Source organism: Daphnia pulicaria, chromosome 1 (assembly GCF_021234035.1).
Source record: "Daphnia pulicaria isolate SC F1-1A chromosome 1, SC_F0-13Bv2, whole genome shotgun sequence".
NCBI lineage: Eukaryota > Metazoa > Arthropoda > Branchiopoda > Diplostraca > Daphniidae > Daphnia > Daphnia pulicaria.
The window spans coordinates 26,253,571-26,270,961 of NC_060913.1; the positions used below are offsets into that span (position 1 = coordinate 26,253,571).

General features: G+C 46.2%; 2 protein-coding genes and 1 long non-coding RNA gene across 3 annotated transcripts; 2 read left to right on the forward strand and 1 right to left on the reverse strand.

Moving 5' to 3' along the window:
- Positions 1–1,562: 1,562 nt before the first annotated feature.
- Positions 1,563–3,524, reverse strand: LOC124320560 (sporozoite surface protein 2-like). Its single transcript, XM_046783396.1, has 2 exons — positions 2,571–3,524; positions 1,563–1,619 (listed from the first exon to the last, which is right to left on the reverse strand). The coding sequence occupies exons 1-2, from the start codon at positions 3,522–3,524 to the stop codon at positions 1,563–1,565; spliced, it is 1,011 nt and encodes a 336-aa protein (XP_046639352.1).
- Positions 3,525–5,896: 2,372 nt separating this feature from the next.
- On the forward strand, positions 5,897–9,099 carry LOC124320033. Its single transcript, XR_006913727.1, has 3 exons — positions 5,897–5,941; positions 7,714–7,850; positions 8,114–9,099. It is a non-coding gene; the product is annotated as an uncharacterized LOC124320033 (long non-coding RNA).
- Positions 9,100–10,073: 974 nt separating this feature from the next.
- On the forward strand, positions 10,074–17,345 carry LOC124320572 (rho guanine nucleotide exchange factor 2-like). The gene is made up of 14 exons (XM_046783406.1): positions 10,074–10,093; positions 10,316–10,398; positions 11,737–11,965; positions 12,080–12,214; positions 12,314–12,540; positions 12,613–12,962; positions 13,379–13,457; positions 13,543–14,105; positions 14,807–14,881; positions 14,981–15,018; positions 15,092–15,294; positions 15,357–15,824; positions 15,896–16,183; positions 16,254–17,345. Exons 2-14 carry the CDS (start codon positions 10,363–10,365, stop codon positions 17,115–17,117), a joined length of 3,555 nt encoding a protein of 1,184 aa, XP_046639362.1. The 5' UTR covers positions 10,074–10,093; positions 10,316–10,362; the 3' UTR covers positions 17,118–17,345.
- Positions 17,346–17,391: the final 46 nt, after the last annotated feature.

Consider the following 17,391-nt stretch of genomic DNA (forward strand, 5'->3'; position numbering starts at 1 on the left):
GAAAATGTAGGACTTCGCCCGTGACACTGCAACACTTGTGTGTTAAGGAGACCGCTCTTTCGTCCATTTGCCGTGCATAGCCTGCTTGCACTGCAATGCATCTGCTTTGTACAACAGGTAAAAGTGTTTTTGAATGACTTTGATACAGATTGAATAATGCTACTCTGAAATTACTTAGGACTTACGACGCTTCATATGCAACAATCTTGCTTACCCCAATTGGGGTAGATCGAATTCGCCTTTGGAACGCATCTTACCTCCCCAATACGCAGATGGTGAATTTAATAGTTAGCTTCATTCAACAAGTTTACTTATTGTCCTAATTTTTAAAAGGCATTTGGACGTCCCGTGAATGGCCGGGACTATACCTCCGGGCTCCAGTTGACTCTGTCAGCCGCATCTTTTCGTAAGGCGTCTCAGATTATCCCGACAATCAATTCAATCAATTAACACAATTACTGTGATGCACTGGGGTCAACTTGTCGCTCACGATATTACTCACGTTCCTACTTTCCGTACATGTAAGCTAATTAATTCATTTTCTCTGTTTTTAATGAGCAAGGCTAATTTATTTTCTGTTGTGAAAAGTGACCAATTCGGCGATTCAATGTTGCACGGGTGACGGCAAGTACTTGTCACCTGAGCGAACTCTGTTTCCCCACCGAACCCACTTTGTTTCCCCATCGATGTGGACCACGACAATGAATTCTAGAGTCAATTTGGCGTTAGCTGTCACGATTTCGTCCGCTCTGTCATCGCTCCTCGAGAAGATTGCAAATTCGGTTATGCCGACCAGGTACTGTAGCTCGCTTTTTTCCTAATGATGCAATTCATTACTTTACTTGATTCGACTTGATTATGCAATTAGCTCAACCGAATTCCGGCCTATCTGGACGCTTCCGTCATTTATGGCTCGACTGCTGCTGAAAAAGTTGTCGTGTTACCCCAATAGACAATCGGCGGGGACTATGTTTGTTTTACCAGTCGATCCCGAACGAAAGGATTGTATTTCCGACGAATACGGAAGCCAATGCTTCGTCGCAGGTACGAATTCTAAAATAAATACTGGTTGGTTTGAATGTGGCTAATTTGTTAAAATAATCAGGTGATCAACGAGTCAATCAGTACACTTGTCCAACTGTGTCTTGCACATCGTCGTTTGGCTTCGTTTGCACGACAAGTATGCTAACCAGCTGGCTTTGATCAACTCCCAATGGGACGATGAGAAACTTTACCAGGAGACTAAGGAAATCGTTATAGCTTTGGTGCAACACATCACCTACAACGAATATCTGCCATCTGTTTTTTGGGTAGGTCAAACCGAATTATTAAGTCGAGAATCTTTCATTTCTATTTTTGTTTTGTAGGACCCAATTTAATGGAAGAATACGGCCTACTCCCTCTCACAACTGGTTACACTTACACATCCCGCTTTTAAGGCTCAAATAACAAATGAGTTTGATACTGCTGCATTCCGTTACGGACATTCATTCTCTCATTCGCAACTATACATGCAACGAGTAAAAAAAGGTGAAAGTGAAGTAATAACATTGAAGTGCTAACTAACGCATTTCTTTGCTGTTATAGACTATGATGATACCTACTGGTTTGTTTAATCTCTGTTGGCATCAATGAGAACTTTTTTTTATTTGTAAAATGAGCCAGTTTATCACAAATCTATTTTACTACACAAATTATCGGTTCCAGTCTAATTCTTCCATGTTTTTCTTCCGGTCCATTTCTCTTCCAGTCACTTTCTTCCTTGTTCTACTTCCGGTCCTTTTCTTCCAGTCCTATCCAGTCCCATCTTTCCGCTTTATTCATCCAGTCCATTTCTTCCATCCATTTTCTTTCATTTTCTACTTCCGGTCCATTTCTTCCAGTCCTATCCAGTTCCACCCTTCCGCTTTATTCATCCAGTCCATTTCTTCCATCCATTTTGTTTCATTTTCTTCCTTTGTTCCTTTTCTTCCCGTCCTATCCAATCCCATCCTTCCGCTTTATTCATCCAGTCCATTTCTCTTCCAGTCAATTTCTTCCTTGTTCTTCCTCCGGTCCTTTTCTTTCAGTCCTATCCAGTCCCATCCTTCCGCTTTATTCTTCCGGTCATATATCTTCGAGATTTGTCTTGCATTTTTTCCGTTCTTCCGTTTCTTTTCCTCTACATCGCGCCTTATTTATTTCTTATTTTTCTTAAAAAATTTGGTGACTTTCTTAGCCCCGTTTTTAACATTTTTTATCCCTTTATCTTTTTTTTCTTTTACACTATTACCAAATTTTTGTATTTTTTCTTCTGCTTTTTCTAATTTTTTTTTGAACCAATTTTTTTTATTTTCTGATGGTTTTTTCTCGTCTTCTTTTGGTTTCTGCGGTTCCCGTTGCCCTTGTGCTGTCTGCTGATTGGTTACAGTTTGTTTGATTTTTCTTTCCTTTTCCTTTTCGCTCTTAGTTGTTCTTTCTACGAGCGTCTCGTCGGTAGGTTTTGTCTTGTCAGGTTTAGCTTTCCCAACCGGTTCTTGCTTCTTTGTTTTAAACATATCAGAAAAGAATTTCCCCAACCCTTTTCGGACCTTTTTTTCAGGTTGAATCGGAGGTGTTGCATACTCGTTATCCGGTAAATATTTTGCTTTTGAGTATTCTTCGGGTTCGTGGGGGTGCGGTTCATTTAGTTGTTCACTTGGAGCTACTTCCGGTTCATGCGCACGAGCCGCGTCTTCCGGTAAAGATAGGGCTGAATATTCTTCGGGTTCGTGGGGGTCGGGTTCATCTAGTTGCTCACTTGGAGCTACTTCCGGTTCTGGTTCTACATTTTCCGGTTCATGCGCACGAGCAGCTTCTTCCGGTAAAGATAGGGCTGAATATTCTTTGGGTTCGTGGGGGTCGGGTTCATCTAGTTGCTCACTTGGAGCTACTTCCGGTTCTGGTTCTACATTTTCCGGTTCATGCGCACGAGCCGCGTCTTCCGGTAAAGATAGGGCTGAATATTCTTCGGGTTCGTGGGGGTCGGGTTCATCTAGTTGCTCACTTGGAGCTACTTCCGGTTCTGGTTCTACATTTTCCGGTTCATGCGCACGAGCAGCTTCTTCCGTAACCTCCTCCGCAGGATATGCTTCAAATTCTTTTTGGTTTTTGACTTTTTGTTTCTTTTGAGCTGTCGCAGTTTCACCCATCGGAATTGTCCACGCTACTGATGGCCGGCTTGGATGTATTTTAGCCTTATTTGCTGGTTGTCGTACTGGTTGCTCAATCGTGGTTCCAGAAACATTACGATCGGGGTGATACCCGTCGTGATGATTCTGGTTTCCGTCATAATTTTTAAAATGACGACCTTGTTGGCCATTGGAATTTGTATTTCCAATTGGATTACATCCGTAGTGGTGAATAATCCTATTATCATAGTTTGTATAATTTTGGATAAAAACGGTGTTTGGTGGAGCTCTATGAGATTCGTGGTTCTGGATATGGCGCCTGTTACCACCTTTAGGTTGGTGGTTAGGGCTATTTTGATCACATAAAATGTCCATCTGGACCGGATAACGATTACCCGTCCTTCGTACCGTAGTTCTGTTTCCATTCCCGGATTCATCATAGACTTCCGGGTATCGAATGTTACAGTTTGTCTGATAATTTCGCTCGTTCCGTTCAGCAGGATTGGTACTACATCGATCTGAACGACGGTCTGATTGATTTCGATTGCTTTTTTTACTTTCATATCGGTAATTGTTTATAATGTTACCGTTTAGGTTATCAATATATAATACTGAGCTGCCTTGTGAGACTCCGGTTGGATTGTAGTCGGAGACACTACATGCCTGTTGGGTTTTTGTACCCTTGTCTGGTTTAACATGATTTTTTATGGTTTTTTTGTTGATGGAGTGGGCGTGTTCCCCACTAATCAACAAACCGTCGCTAAACGGAATGCCAACATTTATATATGCCATGTTGAGAATAATTTTTGTCTTGTCTTTTCAGTTGAAACAGTGTGTTGGTAGTCACACCTTTACATCACCTCATGTCGAGCACCCTTATATAACCTCGCATCCAACTTTCCCTTCCGCAACTGCTATCCTGAAGGATTTTTCATTTACAGTTCAATAACCTTGCAAGTTATTTGCATTTAATTTGCTCAACTTATATCTCCCTCTTTTTACACTTAAAGTTCAATGATTAAAATTGAAAAATAACGACCTATTACTTAAATAACTGCAAAATTAAAATGCAATTCTGGTTGTTGGCTTGTTGCGTCATGGTTGCGTCATCAAAGATTGCGTCATCACGTCGACGCTATAGACATCTGGTGGTGATTAGCATGTTTGGGCATGTTTGGGTATGTCTGGGCAGCGACTCGACTGACCCATCACAGCGTTATAACATGAATAAGCTCCTCCCCCTTGAGACATGAATAAGCTCCTCCCCCAAAATTTTCGTGACATTATCCGTGACATTATCCGTGACAGACACAGGCTCCTCCAGTCCTCCCCCAAAAAGCTTGCTGTTTTATTATATATGGAAGATTCAGAATCTGTATGTGATTTGCCATCACTCATTGATTCTTAGGGAATATATTGTTGGTTTCAACAAATTCGATTGGAATTGCGGCAAATATTTTGGAAAGGGTCTGTCACTTTCGTTGAGCAAATGACTCACGCCAATGTTTTCAAAAACAATTTTAATTCATCGATTGTTTGATTCAAAATTTGGCAATAAATTTATTAATTTGATTTCATTTCACCTTTTATTATTTTTATTGCCCCTTAGCCTTTAGTCGAAGATCTTTTTGCGCATGTTTACTTTTTGATCCATGTTACTTTAAAAAAAGTCGCCTGTTAATTCCAAATGCACGGAAATTAAAAGGGCGCAGGAAGTCATAACATTATTTTATTGTTGTGCGATCAAAGAATCACGGCGACGCTATTGTCCTATGGCCCTCTGGCGACGTCGGTTAATTATGTTTCCAAAAATCTGATTTTATTTTAAACTTTCGTGCGATGGGTATGAGAAATGTGTTATCACGATTCAGAGAGGGAACGGTTTCTAAACCGACGGGAAACCGCATTGCAAATTTGCAATTGCAATGGTGAGTGAGAGCGGTGAGATGTGTTTTTTAAAACCTGGCAATGTTGCACACCAAAATGTCATCCAGAAACCAGAATTCCAGACTTGATTGTTTTTGTTTGCAAAGCCAACAGGATCCCAGGATGGTTTTTACTTAAAAATGAAAAACGATGTCGTGCTTGTATCGTGGAAGAACTATGCGGTATGTCAAAGTATTGCTGTTAATTAAACCGTAAGAATGAATCACTTAATCAAAGGAAGTCAGATGCATGGCAAGTTGGCAACTCAGTTGCATCATAGATGTAAATGTTTTGCCTAGTAAAATGGTTATATACTTTTAGATCAGCTTAGATCATTGTGTCATAGAAACACGTCAAATCACGTCGTAAGATCTCGAGGCATTTTTTGATGTGTTGATTTGTTTTGTTTTGCCCTCTGTTTATTGATTTTCTCTTGAATTTTGTGTCATCACAGACACACAGGAGGGGGAAGAGGAGCCATGGACGAAGAGGTATAAAATTGTTGTGGGCTATAATATCCATTAAGAATTAAATTACTCCCATGTTTTCTTTCGCTCCTGTAGGTTTGAGCTCCTCAAACGATTGTGTGTCAGCATTCGCCGTTATACTACATAGGCCTCTCTGCTATACAGTCTATCCATCATTATTAACCTATCAATTCACTCGTGTGGAAGGCAGCACTAGCCCAATCCAGGGCAGCAGCTCATCCAGGAGCAGCAAGGAGGATCGAAGCATCAGAGAAAAAAGAAAAAAAAACAAGGAGCCCCCCCAAAAAGATGGCGATCAATATAAGAGCTTACTCGAGAGACTGGACACGAGCGCCGGAGTCGGAAACGCCATCATTCAACAGCATCACGCAACGCCAGGTTCCTCCTACTTTTTCTTTATTATTATTTTTATTCTTATTCTTTCACACATCATTTTCTTTTTGATTTATCACGTCGTCTCTCTCTCCTATTATATCGAATTGCGCTAATTTCAGTTATTCCTGGACAATTATCGGTAGATAGTCGTACACATGTGCAGTGCAGTAGGCTGCCACCACTCTTTATAAATAGCGGCCTTGTGTCAACTCCTAAAAGCCTGCAATCACGTAGATAAATAGGAACGGCGTGTGTATAGATGTCCCCTTCTGGCTTTTGTGGGTGCACCAGATATATACCCACACACACACCATCGTTCAAAACTATTCTCCCAGCTCAGAAGATTAAACAGAGAGTTTATATTTAGAGACGGCTGAGACTCTGCTGCTGCTGCGCCCAGTGAAGCGAATGTACAAGACACTATTTGAATGTGTATCGGGTCGGTTAGGTTTTTCTCTGTGTGTTTCTGCGCCGGAATGGTGGAAACATAATAATCAGCAACTTTCGTTTCTCGCCCTAAAGGAATGAATGCGAGGGGAGGGGAAAAATGTCCGGAAGTGCTGGATGTGGGAGCCGTCGGTGTAGTAGCAGGGCAGCAGACAAGATGCGGTTATCTCACGGTGGGAGGGCGTAATAATAAAAGAATAAAAACCAAAATAGGAAATCTGATCTGGATGTTGGCGACGATGTCGTCATCCAGCAGACGGAAATAAAAAGAAACTTTTTATCTTTTTTTGTTTTTCGTGGCGCAGCGAAACAATCTGTCCCAAGATTCCGTAAAGGCTCCTGAAAAAAAAAATCCTGTCCGACGTCTAACTATGGCAGACAAACAATCGATCAAACCAGCACCCAACTTCTTTTTATTTTTCTTCTTCTTTTGTTATTAGGTCGTATCTTATCCGGATTGGAATGTTTAATTGTGTTTTGACATGGCGCGAAAATTTGAATTCCTTTTTTCAAAAAGTGTTCTAAATTCCTGTTACGTGTGTTTTAGGTGCGTGTATAAATCATTTGCATATAGATAGCTCTGAAATCCAATCTGATCCTCTCGTCTTCTCTATTTGACAGAGAATTATTATGATCACAGGCCGGGAGAAAATATACCCCGCCCAAGATAAAAAAAACGTGGTTGGGGGTATCATTTGGATGATGCGATTTACAGGCAATTTCGGAGCGCGCTGAGGTCTAGCGTGACTCGTAATGAACCCTAATATAGTAATATTACATCTAGCCTCTAATCGAATGTCATATCCAGCCAGTTTGCTAAACAAGATTTAGGGTCGATGCGTTTGTTGAAATTGTCACAAAGGCTGGCTGCTGGGCGCTGAGGAGGAGAGAGAGAGCCAAGGTCCGTGAGAGAGAAAGAGGCTGGCTGTCAAAAGCTTATTAGCATCGTATATATTTATATAGGATTGCCAGTGAGGTAGATACGGCCCGGAGGCTGCATTTCCTCGTATCTAAGAAATGCCGGGGCCTTGTTATTATATTGTGTATGTATCCTGTATCCGCCTAGATTCCCCAATGGACGCCCCCCCCCCCCCCTGATGTATGCGGACCTGAGGGGGGTAAAAAAAAAATGAGGGAATCTTGTTTACTTTGCGGCTAAAACATCCACCTCCTCCTTTTTTTGACACGATGATATTGTCCAATCGATTATTCAAATAAAGGCGCGCGCGCGCTTAAACCTCCCGAGGGAATTCAATTTAAGAAAACTGGTCAAATGCAATGATTAACCAATGGTTACACATGTGTCAAATTTTGTTTTTATTTATTAGGTGTGTTGAGAGGATTGCCGAGAGATTTCGGCGTTTGACCACCGTCACATCATCAGTCGGCATCAGCTGGCGGCCAACAGCAGCAGCCGGGCAGCAGAGGCAACCGCGGCAACAACCGGAGTGACGTTTCCATTTAGGTCAGTCGCAGTCCTGCCACAGATTAAAATCTAGCAAATGATCAAATTCAGTCGTCTAAACTGAAAAGAAGAGATGATGGACGTTCCCAATTACTTGTCAAATGCACTTATACTGGATCAAACCGACCGATCCTACCCCCTTTTCTATTATTAGTAGTGAAACACCACGCCCCTTCCCCCCTTCCATTTTGACGTATAATTAGCCCAGGGGGGAAATAATCGATTTGGTGACCATTTTGACGTGTGTGTGTGTGTATTTTCAGGTGGACGTAGGATCGACTAAGGCGACCAACATCGGAGGCGTTGGCGATCGAATGGGTCGCACGACTAAAAATCAACGCGGCGCTTCCGGCGGCGGAAGCAAAGCCGAGACTCCACCCACTACATCTCAGCAGCAACGATACGAGACGGCCCTCTACTCGCGCGAAGACATTCGCGAGCAATATTGCATCAACAAGAAAGAAACGGACGTGCTGGATCGCTCGTCCCACGTGCGCCAAAGAGCCAAAGGATTTTTCGGAGATTTTTCGGATGAAGCCTTTAGCCCAGCCTTTCCTTTCTCTCCCCATGTGCTTACGTCAACAGGGTTTTTTTTGGACAGAAACGGGTCGTGATCGATACGGCGGAGGTACGGACGTGAGTTAACCGACGTGGAACAGATCCGCAGCTCCTTTTTTGCCTTCAATCTCGTCGCTCCGCTCTCTCTGTGTGTGTGTGCGGCAGGCAGAGAGATGTGCATGTGGCCACTTAAGGGTCTCTCTCACGGCCGCTGCCCGTCCATTTTGCTGATCGAATTTCCAGCTTAAGTCGCAGTCTAGGGAAGAGGGAGGCCATTGAAAACTCAAAGGCGAATCATCAACTGAAATACGAGAAGTAACTCTCCAGGAGCTCCTGGTAAAATTGTAGAAGAATTTCCATTCGACCTATTTTATTTTTAAAGTTGTAACGACATTTTTTCACGCGCCGAAATTTTTCGATTCATTCGACGTAAAACCGGATCGATGTGTCGTAATGAGACTACGAGAAAGCGAATGGGAAGGGATGTTATTAGAGCGCCACTGGGTTTCAGGTTCTGCAGATCGGATCAGGAGGTTCTACGGTACTGGGCCTACACACCCGCTGGAATACCTTGGCACATCCTATCCCCTTCCACCTCCTTCTAGGTTAAACAGAGAGAGGCCGGATTGTAGCCGTGTGTGACGTCAATAACGACGTTGTCTATACAAGAGGAGAAAAAAGTAACTTTCCCCCCCCAAAAAAAGAATACAACAACCCCGAGGGAAATAGTTTGTGGGTTCTGTTAAGAAAGAGAAACAGGAGCTCGGCATTTTTTAAAAAAAGAAAAAACACCTTGATCTTCTCATCCGTGGATCCTAATGGCTAATGTCTTGTGTGTATTTCCATCACACACACGGAGAGAAATATGGAAGGATTGACTCTAAATGTTTATTTGTTTGTTCTCGCTGCTGCTGCTGCTGAAGGAAATCTGAAATGGAATTTCATTCCTACCCGAGAAAATAATAATCCCGCCGGAATAGAATCCCGTTTTTGTTTTGTATTTTGTGATTGGCCCAAAAGGTTTCGAAAATCGATAACGTGTGAGAAAGAACCTTTTCCCCTACGGCTGTGTACACGTTAGTAGTAGCACTTGTGTGTGTGTCTCCGGATTGTGCGAAAATCCTTTTTATTTTGTCGGTTTAGCCCCCACCCCGTCCCAAGGATTGGGCACCCACATATATCTTTGATAGTTCTTCTCCTTTCATCCGTCTTTGACTTTTCTTTTTCCTACTGGCCGGGTGTAGTTGCGCTGGATACAATAATAATATTATTTTTTTGGGGTGGGGAGCTCCTTATATTGCCTCGTATAGTGTGTACTTACTTACTACCTATCTCCTGGCCCTGGGTTCGTTCCTTAACGGCAGTCCCACCGACTTATGGCATTCCCTTATTCTTATCGATTGGATTGCGGATGCCTCCGCTCCTTTACACACACACTGTGTGTGTGTAAAGGCTGAAAGGAAAGAGTGTGTAGTAATAGTAGTTGTAGGAGTAGTAGTAGTAGTAGTAGTGCGCCCCTTTAGGTTTGGGCACAAAAGACGAGAGATGGAAACGGACTAAACTCTTGGAAACGGAAGACGACGGGACATGGATGGAAAATGTTCCAACAGGTCGTAGGGCATAGATCCTGACAATACCTATCGATCCTTTTCCTTATCAATATTCATTTCTCCCTTTCCATTCTGGTATAGTATAGAGTTCCCTGGATATCCGATTGATGTTGTTGTTGTTCATTTTGACGGCGTCTGGCGCTCCTGAAAGGATTTTTTTTCTCCTTCAGGGTTCAGTTGAATTGACAATTGGATTTTTCTAGGAATAAAATTGAATGGAGGAATTTTTTTGTTCCCGTTTTTATATCATTTGTCGATCCTTAATTGAATTGAACTTTTTTCTTTTCTATTTTGCAGAGGACAACCTTCGGCAGTTGCACGGCATCCAGGAGAGTATCCAGCGGATGAGACAAGTCAGCGTGCAGACACTACGACTCCAGGTATACAGTTGGCAATCATCACCTTCTCAGCAGGATCTCCTCTTTTCTTCCCATCGTCCGTTGATAGAGACGTTCATTCATCCATCCGCCCGTCCTTTTATAACTTTTTTTTATTTTTGGCGCTTCGTGCCGAAATGGGGGGAAAGAATAATCTGATGGATGATGGCGGGAGGTGAGCACCGACACATCATCCATCAAATTCAACCCAGGCGAAAAATGGCACGTCACGGCCCAGGGAGGAGGAGGAATCGATTGAATCAGCTTCCTATAGAAAGAAAAACGTGCAATCAGGTTGATATTTATGATGATTCGAGTTGATGGGTTCGTGCTGGTTTGCGTTTAGTTGCTCGTTAAGGCGAGAGAGGAGAGTTGGGCACCACGGCATCGATTAGCGGATTTGCCGCTCGTATCTCCTTCATCTTTCTTTCTTTCTTTTCAGGCTCCTTAATGATGACTTAAAGCTCTGCTCTCATCTCTCTGGTGGCTCCTTCTTCTTCTCAGCTCCTTTGTCATTATCATTTGCCAACCGTATTGTCTCTCTTTTTCTCCCCCCTTTGACTCTCTTCTTTCCCTCGAGAGATCCTGACGGGGAAGAAAACAAAAAAACAAAAAACTTTTGCTCGACTCCCAGGCGCCCAGTCTGCCTGCGTGACGTTTTTCGCCAGTTATTTGCATTGGGCGGGCCACCCACCTTGAGCCAAAGATAAAAGGAGCGCTCCTGGATTTTTTTTTTTTTTTTAAACAAACAAACAAACAAACGCGGATGCCGGCCCAGGGTCTCTCTTCCCAGGAGCACCACCCCACACACACGCAGAAACGGTGCGATGACATGGGAGACTATTGGCCGACTCCTCGTTTTACATACAACAATAAAACAGTCGGAGTTGAGAGACGGCTCCTGTTCTCCTACCCCCCAGCTCCTTTGAGGAGATATCTGTTGCTTAATGAAAATCAAGATGGCAGCAAGTACTCCCCCCCACCACCAATCGATCCGCACCCGACCCCAGTTGCTCCTTAAAAGCACTTAACAACTTTTGACTTTCCTTGGCTCCTTGATTCCAGTTTGTCCAGGGTGGGGTGAAAGGAGCCCAGGGAGGAGTTGGAATTTTGACTTGACTGGGCGGTTTTCATTCAATTATCGTTTCATTTGATCATCTCGTCGTGAATTGGGAACTTGCCAACGGCTGCCGCTCCCTTTTTACCATCCGCCCGGAAGGTTGGAAATGTCATTAAGGGGAGAGTGGGGAGGAGGGGGGCCAATAAGGAGCCCAGCAGAGATTTTTCATTTGATTTCGGCCATTTAATTTTTGTTTTTCTTGTTTGAAATTAAATGTGCAGTCGCAGGTGGGCAGGAGACTTCGCTACGGAGGAGTCGGCGCTGGATGCAACTGGAGCCTTTCCTGCCCGTCGCTGAGCGGAAGTGGCGGTAGCGGTGGTGGCCAAGGAGGAGTTGCGTCTGGATTGGCTGGCCACGGAAATGGCAATAACAACGAGGCAAATTGGCTGGGTGCCACGCTGGCCGATTGGGACTCGCCCACTCCGCCCGGAATGGCCGCTCATTATTGGGGTATGCGCCGGAAGGCGTTTTTCTCCCGTTGACGTCCACTTTTCTTCTTTTCCCTCACTCACTAATTTATTCTTTTATTCCGTCGGCTGGGTTGTTGTTAATTTTATTCCACAGTCGGAGGAGATGGAGGGCCCAGTCATAAGGCCGGCCTGGCCAACGGATCGAAGCGGCGACGCAGCTGGGCCAGCCCGTGGGAAGTGGACGAGATGGGATTGGCGTCAGCCGGAGGCACATGTGGCATCACTTACGGTATGCACACATCTTCTTCCCGTCCAGGAGCCGAGATGGCCGGCCGGCCGACCGGAGGAGAAATGTAAAAGTTCTAATTGTCTCCCACTTTGCACGCAGAAGAGGCAGGAGGAGGAGGAGCTCTGGATGGAGTCGGCGGACGGACGAGGAGCATCAGTTTGAGCAGCGGCGACACGGATAACGAGCAAGACGCCGCCGGAGGTGGTCACTCGTCAAGGGCCCGACAGGCCGGAATTACCACCTCGTCGTCGGCTCTGTCGTCCGGCGAACTCAAAGTCCTGGCCGGACGGCACTCGACCCACTCACTCAACGACATGGGATTTCCCGTAAGTCGATTCGAGTCATTTGTTTAACATTTGAATCATTTAATTGTCAATTTTTTGAAAAATTTCATCCAGTTGATTCCGGCGCTGCCGACGAAACCGCGCGGAATGTCCAAGGACGGCGGTGGTGGCGGGCGGGACGGCGATCCATCCAAGTGGCTGTCGCCGCGCATTTTGACGCTGCAGAAATCCATTTCCACTCCGTCGATCCTGGCCGTCAAGGACGGGTCCAATTTGACGGCCCTGACTTTGTCGAGCATCAAGAACTCGACGGGCGGTTCCAATTCGGCCAGCAGCGCGGCATCCGTCACCATGGCCGCCGCTATCATTGGCCCTTCCGTCGGACCCGGCCCTTCCGCCGCCGGAATGATGGCCAAGGAAACGCAGGGCATCCTGATGACGGCCACAGCGGCTGGACCGACTTCGTAATTTTTCAAACTTTTTCTTTCATTTTCCTTTTTTGTTCAGTTTTTGACCTCAATTTTGTTCGGTTTTTCTTTTTTATTTTCGCCACGCCCCTCGTGTCCCAACCCACACGCCAATTGAATGGATGTTGTTGTTGTTGTTCAGTTCGTCCCCCCCGTATTTCGTCGTACACTGGTTTGGAGAGCGAAACCGATGACGACTCTGAATTGCATTTGAACCACCACCACCACCTCAGTCACGATCACGTCTCGTCCCGTTATTCTCTTGGCAGTTTCGTCGCCGAGTAAGTTTTTCGTTTTATTATTTTCATTTTATTTTATTTTATTTTTCCACCCATCCAACGGAATGTCGCGTGATTTTTCTATTTTTCCCTCCCATTTTCAAACTCACGTGACGGAATTTTATTTTTTCACAGACCGGGGTTCGAGAACGACGACGACGCCAATTCTTCCAAGAGACGGAAGCGCGGCAGCATCTTCTTCCGCAAGCGCAAAGTAAATCTTTAAATTCAATTCCGGAATTCCGGATTCCGGAATTTTTGCTCAAATTTTTAATTTTTTTTAAATTTCAATTCAAAAGGACAAGAGCAAATTGAAGCAGCCGCACCAGTTTGTGCCCGTTTGCCATTCGAATTCCCAGCCGTGCGACGTTTGCTCCAAATCGCTGACCAACAAGGCGGCCCTGCGCTGCGAGAGCTGCGCCATCACCGTCCACGAGAACTCGTGTCGCGACCAGGTCAGCGACTGCACCCGGTTCAAAGTGCCCAAGAACATCCCGCTGGGATGGAAAGTCTCGTCGCTGGCCAACCTGACGGGCGCCGGGCACGCCAAACTCCAGTCGTCGCACTCGGCCGTCGGGGCCGCCGCTTTCACGGCCTCCAATCCTTCGTCGGCCGGCTCCTCCCTTTACTACTCGGTGTCGTCCTCGTCGGCCGCCACTTCCGCCGGACTGTCGGCCATCAACAATCACGTGACGGCCGGATCGAGTGCCAACAACAGCGGCAGCACCTGGTCGGTGGCCCAGTCGATCGGCTCCACCCTGCCGTCGTCGTCCAATTCCTCGTCGACGGCCGCCACCAACACGCCGGCCTCCTCCTCACAGACGCCCAGCACCCCCATCGCTAGTCCGCCCTTCGGCAACAGGTAAAACATTTAATTCTCAAATCTATTTCATTCAATTCATTTAAAACGAACATTTTCCCTCCCAAATTTTAAATTTTAAATTTGAATTTCCCGCCCGATGGCAAAAGTGTTGGATTTCATCTTTCTCTCTCTTGTTTGTTTCTCCTTTTATCTTGATTGGGCTTGTTCTTTTGAAAAAAAAAATTGACTGGCCTTGGCCAGCGCCGCTAGCAAGCTCAGCGGCTTGTCGCAACGGTCGCAGTGGAAGCGCGTCGCCGCTAAACTCGGCGTCAAGTACGTAATAAACACACTCGACACAAACCAACACACCAAACACACGTCGATGTCAATGTCGTCTGGATGTTGTGCACGACGAATTTTTTTAAGCCAACGGAACCGAATTTTGGTCTCTTGTCTGTCCATCCGCCCCCTCCTGGATTGCCAATTTCCCAATTTTTCAATTTGATTTTTCGTGTCTTAATTTTTTGATTTTATGGTTTAAATGAATCATTTGCATGATATGACAATCCCTTGTGGTAATTTTCGGTCCAGCCAAATGTCGTGAATGTGGACTCCCCCGCACGATCGTGACGAATGCAGAGCCCCCTGGTGTTTTAGATCTTGGACTTGTTGTTGATTGTTTTTCTCCTTTTCTTTTCTTCTCGTTCTAATTTGAAATTGGACTTTTTTTTTGTTTCTTTTCTTCTTTTTGGTAATTGAAGCAAATGCGGGGCCGGCGCCGACAAGGATCCCAATGATCCGAGCAATACTCCCAGCGAGGATCAACCCAGTCATGCGTGAGTGTTCACTCCACTTCTTTTTCATTTCGTTGAAACTAAATTTCTTTCTTTTTATTAATTTCCCCTTTTTTTGTTTTATTGGTTGGTTCGTTGCAGAACCAACGAAGGAGATGGACACGACACCATCGAAGGAGGTAATAATTAATTTTTCAAATTTCCCGCTCCTGATAAGATTTAATATTCATTCTTATTTGTGATACAAAACAGTTTTCAATGCTGCCGATATCAAAGACTTGGATCTGGACCCCGAGCTGGGCATCCTGGACGAAGAGGCCGAGGCCTGGGTGGGCACGGTCGACAAGAAAATCTCCAAGAAATTGAAGGAGAAGGAAATCAAACGACAGGAGCACATTTACGAGTTTATCATCACCGAGAAACATCACTGCCTCACGCTCAAAGTCATGCAAAAGGTGAAATAATTAAACTTAAATCATTTCAATTCACTTAACGAGTCCATTTTTGCTGGATTCAGATTTTCGCCGAAGGAATGCGGAGGGAGATGCGGCTGAGTTCGGAGACGGTCGACAGGATCTTCCCGTGCCTGGAGGAGCTGATTGAGTACCACCTGCAGTTCCTGCGCCGCCTGAGGCAGCGCCAGCGTCAGGAGTCGATCGTGTCGACCATCGAGGACATTCTGCGGGTCCAGTTCTCCGGTCTGCTGGGCGACCAGCTGTGCTCTCTATACGGTGAATTTTGTAGCCGCCACCAGGAGGCGGTGTCCATGTACAAGGAGATGATCAAGGAGGATCGCAAGTTTGCCGCTTTCGCCCGCCAGTGCACGTTGAATCCGCTGTGCAAGAAGAAGGGCATCCCCGAGTGCATTCTCTTTGTCACGCAGCGCATCACCAAGTACCCGCTCCTCATCGATCCTCTCATCAAGACGTCCAGGGAGCAGCCGGAAGAGTGTCTCAAACTCCAGCAAGTCCTCGGCTTCGTCAAGGTTTGCTGGAAAAATCCGCCGCGAATGTTTCCCCAATTAACTTTCCAATTTATTTCGATCGATCCTGCCAGGACATTTTGATTGGAGTCAACGCCCAAGTGGCCGAAAAGGAGCGCAAGTTGAGGCTGATTGAAGTCTACAACAAGATCGACGCCGAATCGGCCACCACCTACAAGAACAAAAAGTTCAAAAAGTCGGACCTCCTCTCCAGCAACCGGCGGCTCATGTTCGAGGGCGTGGCCTATCTCAATCACGCCAGGGGCAAAGTCCAACTGGTCACGGTCGTCGTCCTCTCGGACGTTGTTTTCTTCCTTCAGGAGTCGAACCAAAAATTCCATTTCGTCACTCAGGACAACAAGGTACCACCGCCCCCCTAATTTAATTAATTTCCCATTTAAATTAATCGAATCTAATTCAATTCAATTCCAGGCCGGAGTCATTTCGCTGCAAAAGTTATTTGTCCGCGAGAAAGCCGGCGGCCAGGATACGCGGAGCATTTACTTGATCAGTTCCAATCCGGACGAGCCGGAAATGTACGAGCTGCAGTGCCAGAATCCGCGCGAGAAGCGCATCTGGATCGATACGATCCGGGCGGCCGTGGAACAGTGTCCGGAAGACGAGGAAGGGAACGTGAGCGAAGGTGAGGAGCAGCGCAAAATCCGCGAGGCCCAGGACATTAAGACCCGCCAGCTGATCGCCACCCTGAGGGAGAAGGATCGACAGCTGGGCAGTTTGCTGGAAGAGAAGATGGCCACCTTTTGCGAGCTGGTGGAGCTGCTGGCCAACAACGAGGACAGCACCAGCTCCTGGCTCCTCCTGGGCTCGGACAGCGCCCCGCCCAAATACAGTCACCTGGTCGAGCAGGGATTCCAGTCTGCCCAGGCCAAGGAAACGCTGTCGCAGGCCATGACGAAACTCTGCCGCCTCCTGGGTTTGCTCCTCTCCAGCAACGCGGCCGCCAACTGGAACTTGTCCCGCAGCGTCAGCTCGGTGGGCGAGAGGCACAGCGACACGTTCTCGATGCCTCTGCTGCCCAAACGGGCCGAAACGTTCGGCGGATTCGACCAGAACGGCAAGGAGAAGGGCTGCGTCAAGAAGAAGTCGGCCACCGATTTGACGGCCGTCGAGTCGACGACAACAACAACGAACAACCAACGAACAACCGGCTTCCTGGTCGGCCCAGACTCCGCCCGTCTTGCAGTTGAACGGCGACCAACAGGCGATGGGATTGGAGCTGGTCCACAACGTCAGCACGCTCCTGTGTCTGTTGTCCAGTCAAGCGACGGCCTTTGAATCGTTGCGCAACCATTTCCTGGCCGAGATCAAAGCCAGTCACAGCGGAACGGCCCTGACGTCGGCTCCTTTCGGCTCCTCGTCGGCCACTTTGGCCAAATTCCAGCACAAGGCCAGTCACAACCAGCGGCTGGAGGAGTTGCGCAACCTGCAGGATCGGCTGTCCAAGGAGAAGGCGGAATGGTCGCGCGAACGGACCATGCAGGAGGAGCACATCAGCGAGCAGCGGAAGCAGATTAATGTGTTGAATTTGTATCTCAACAGACCAACCCTC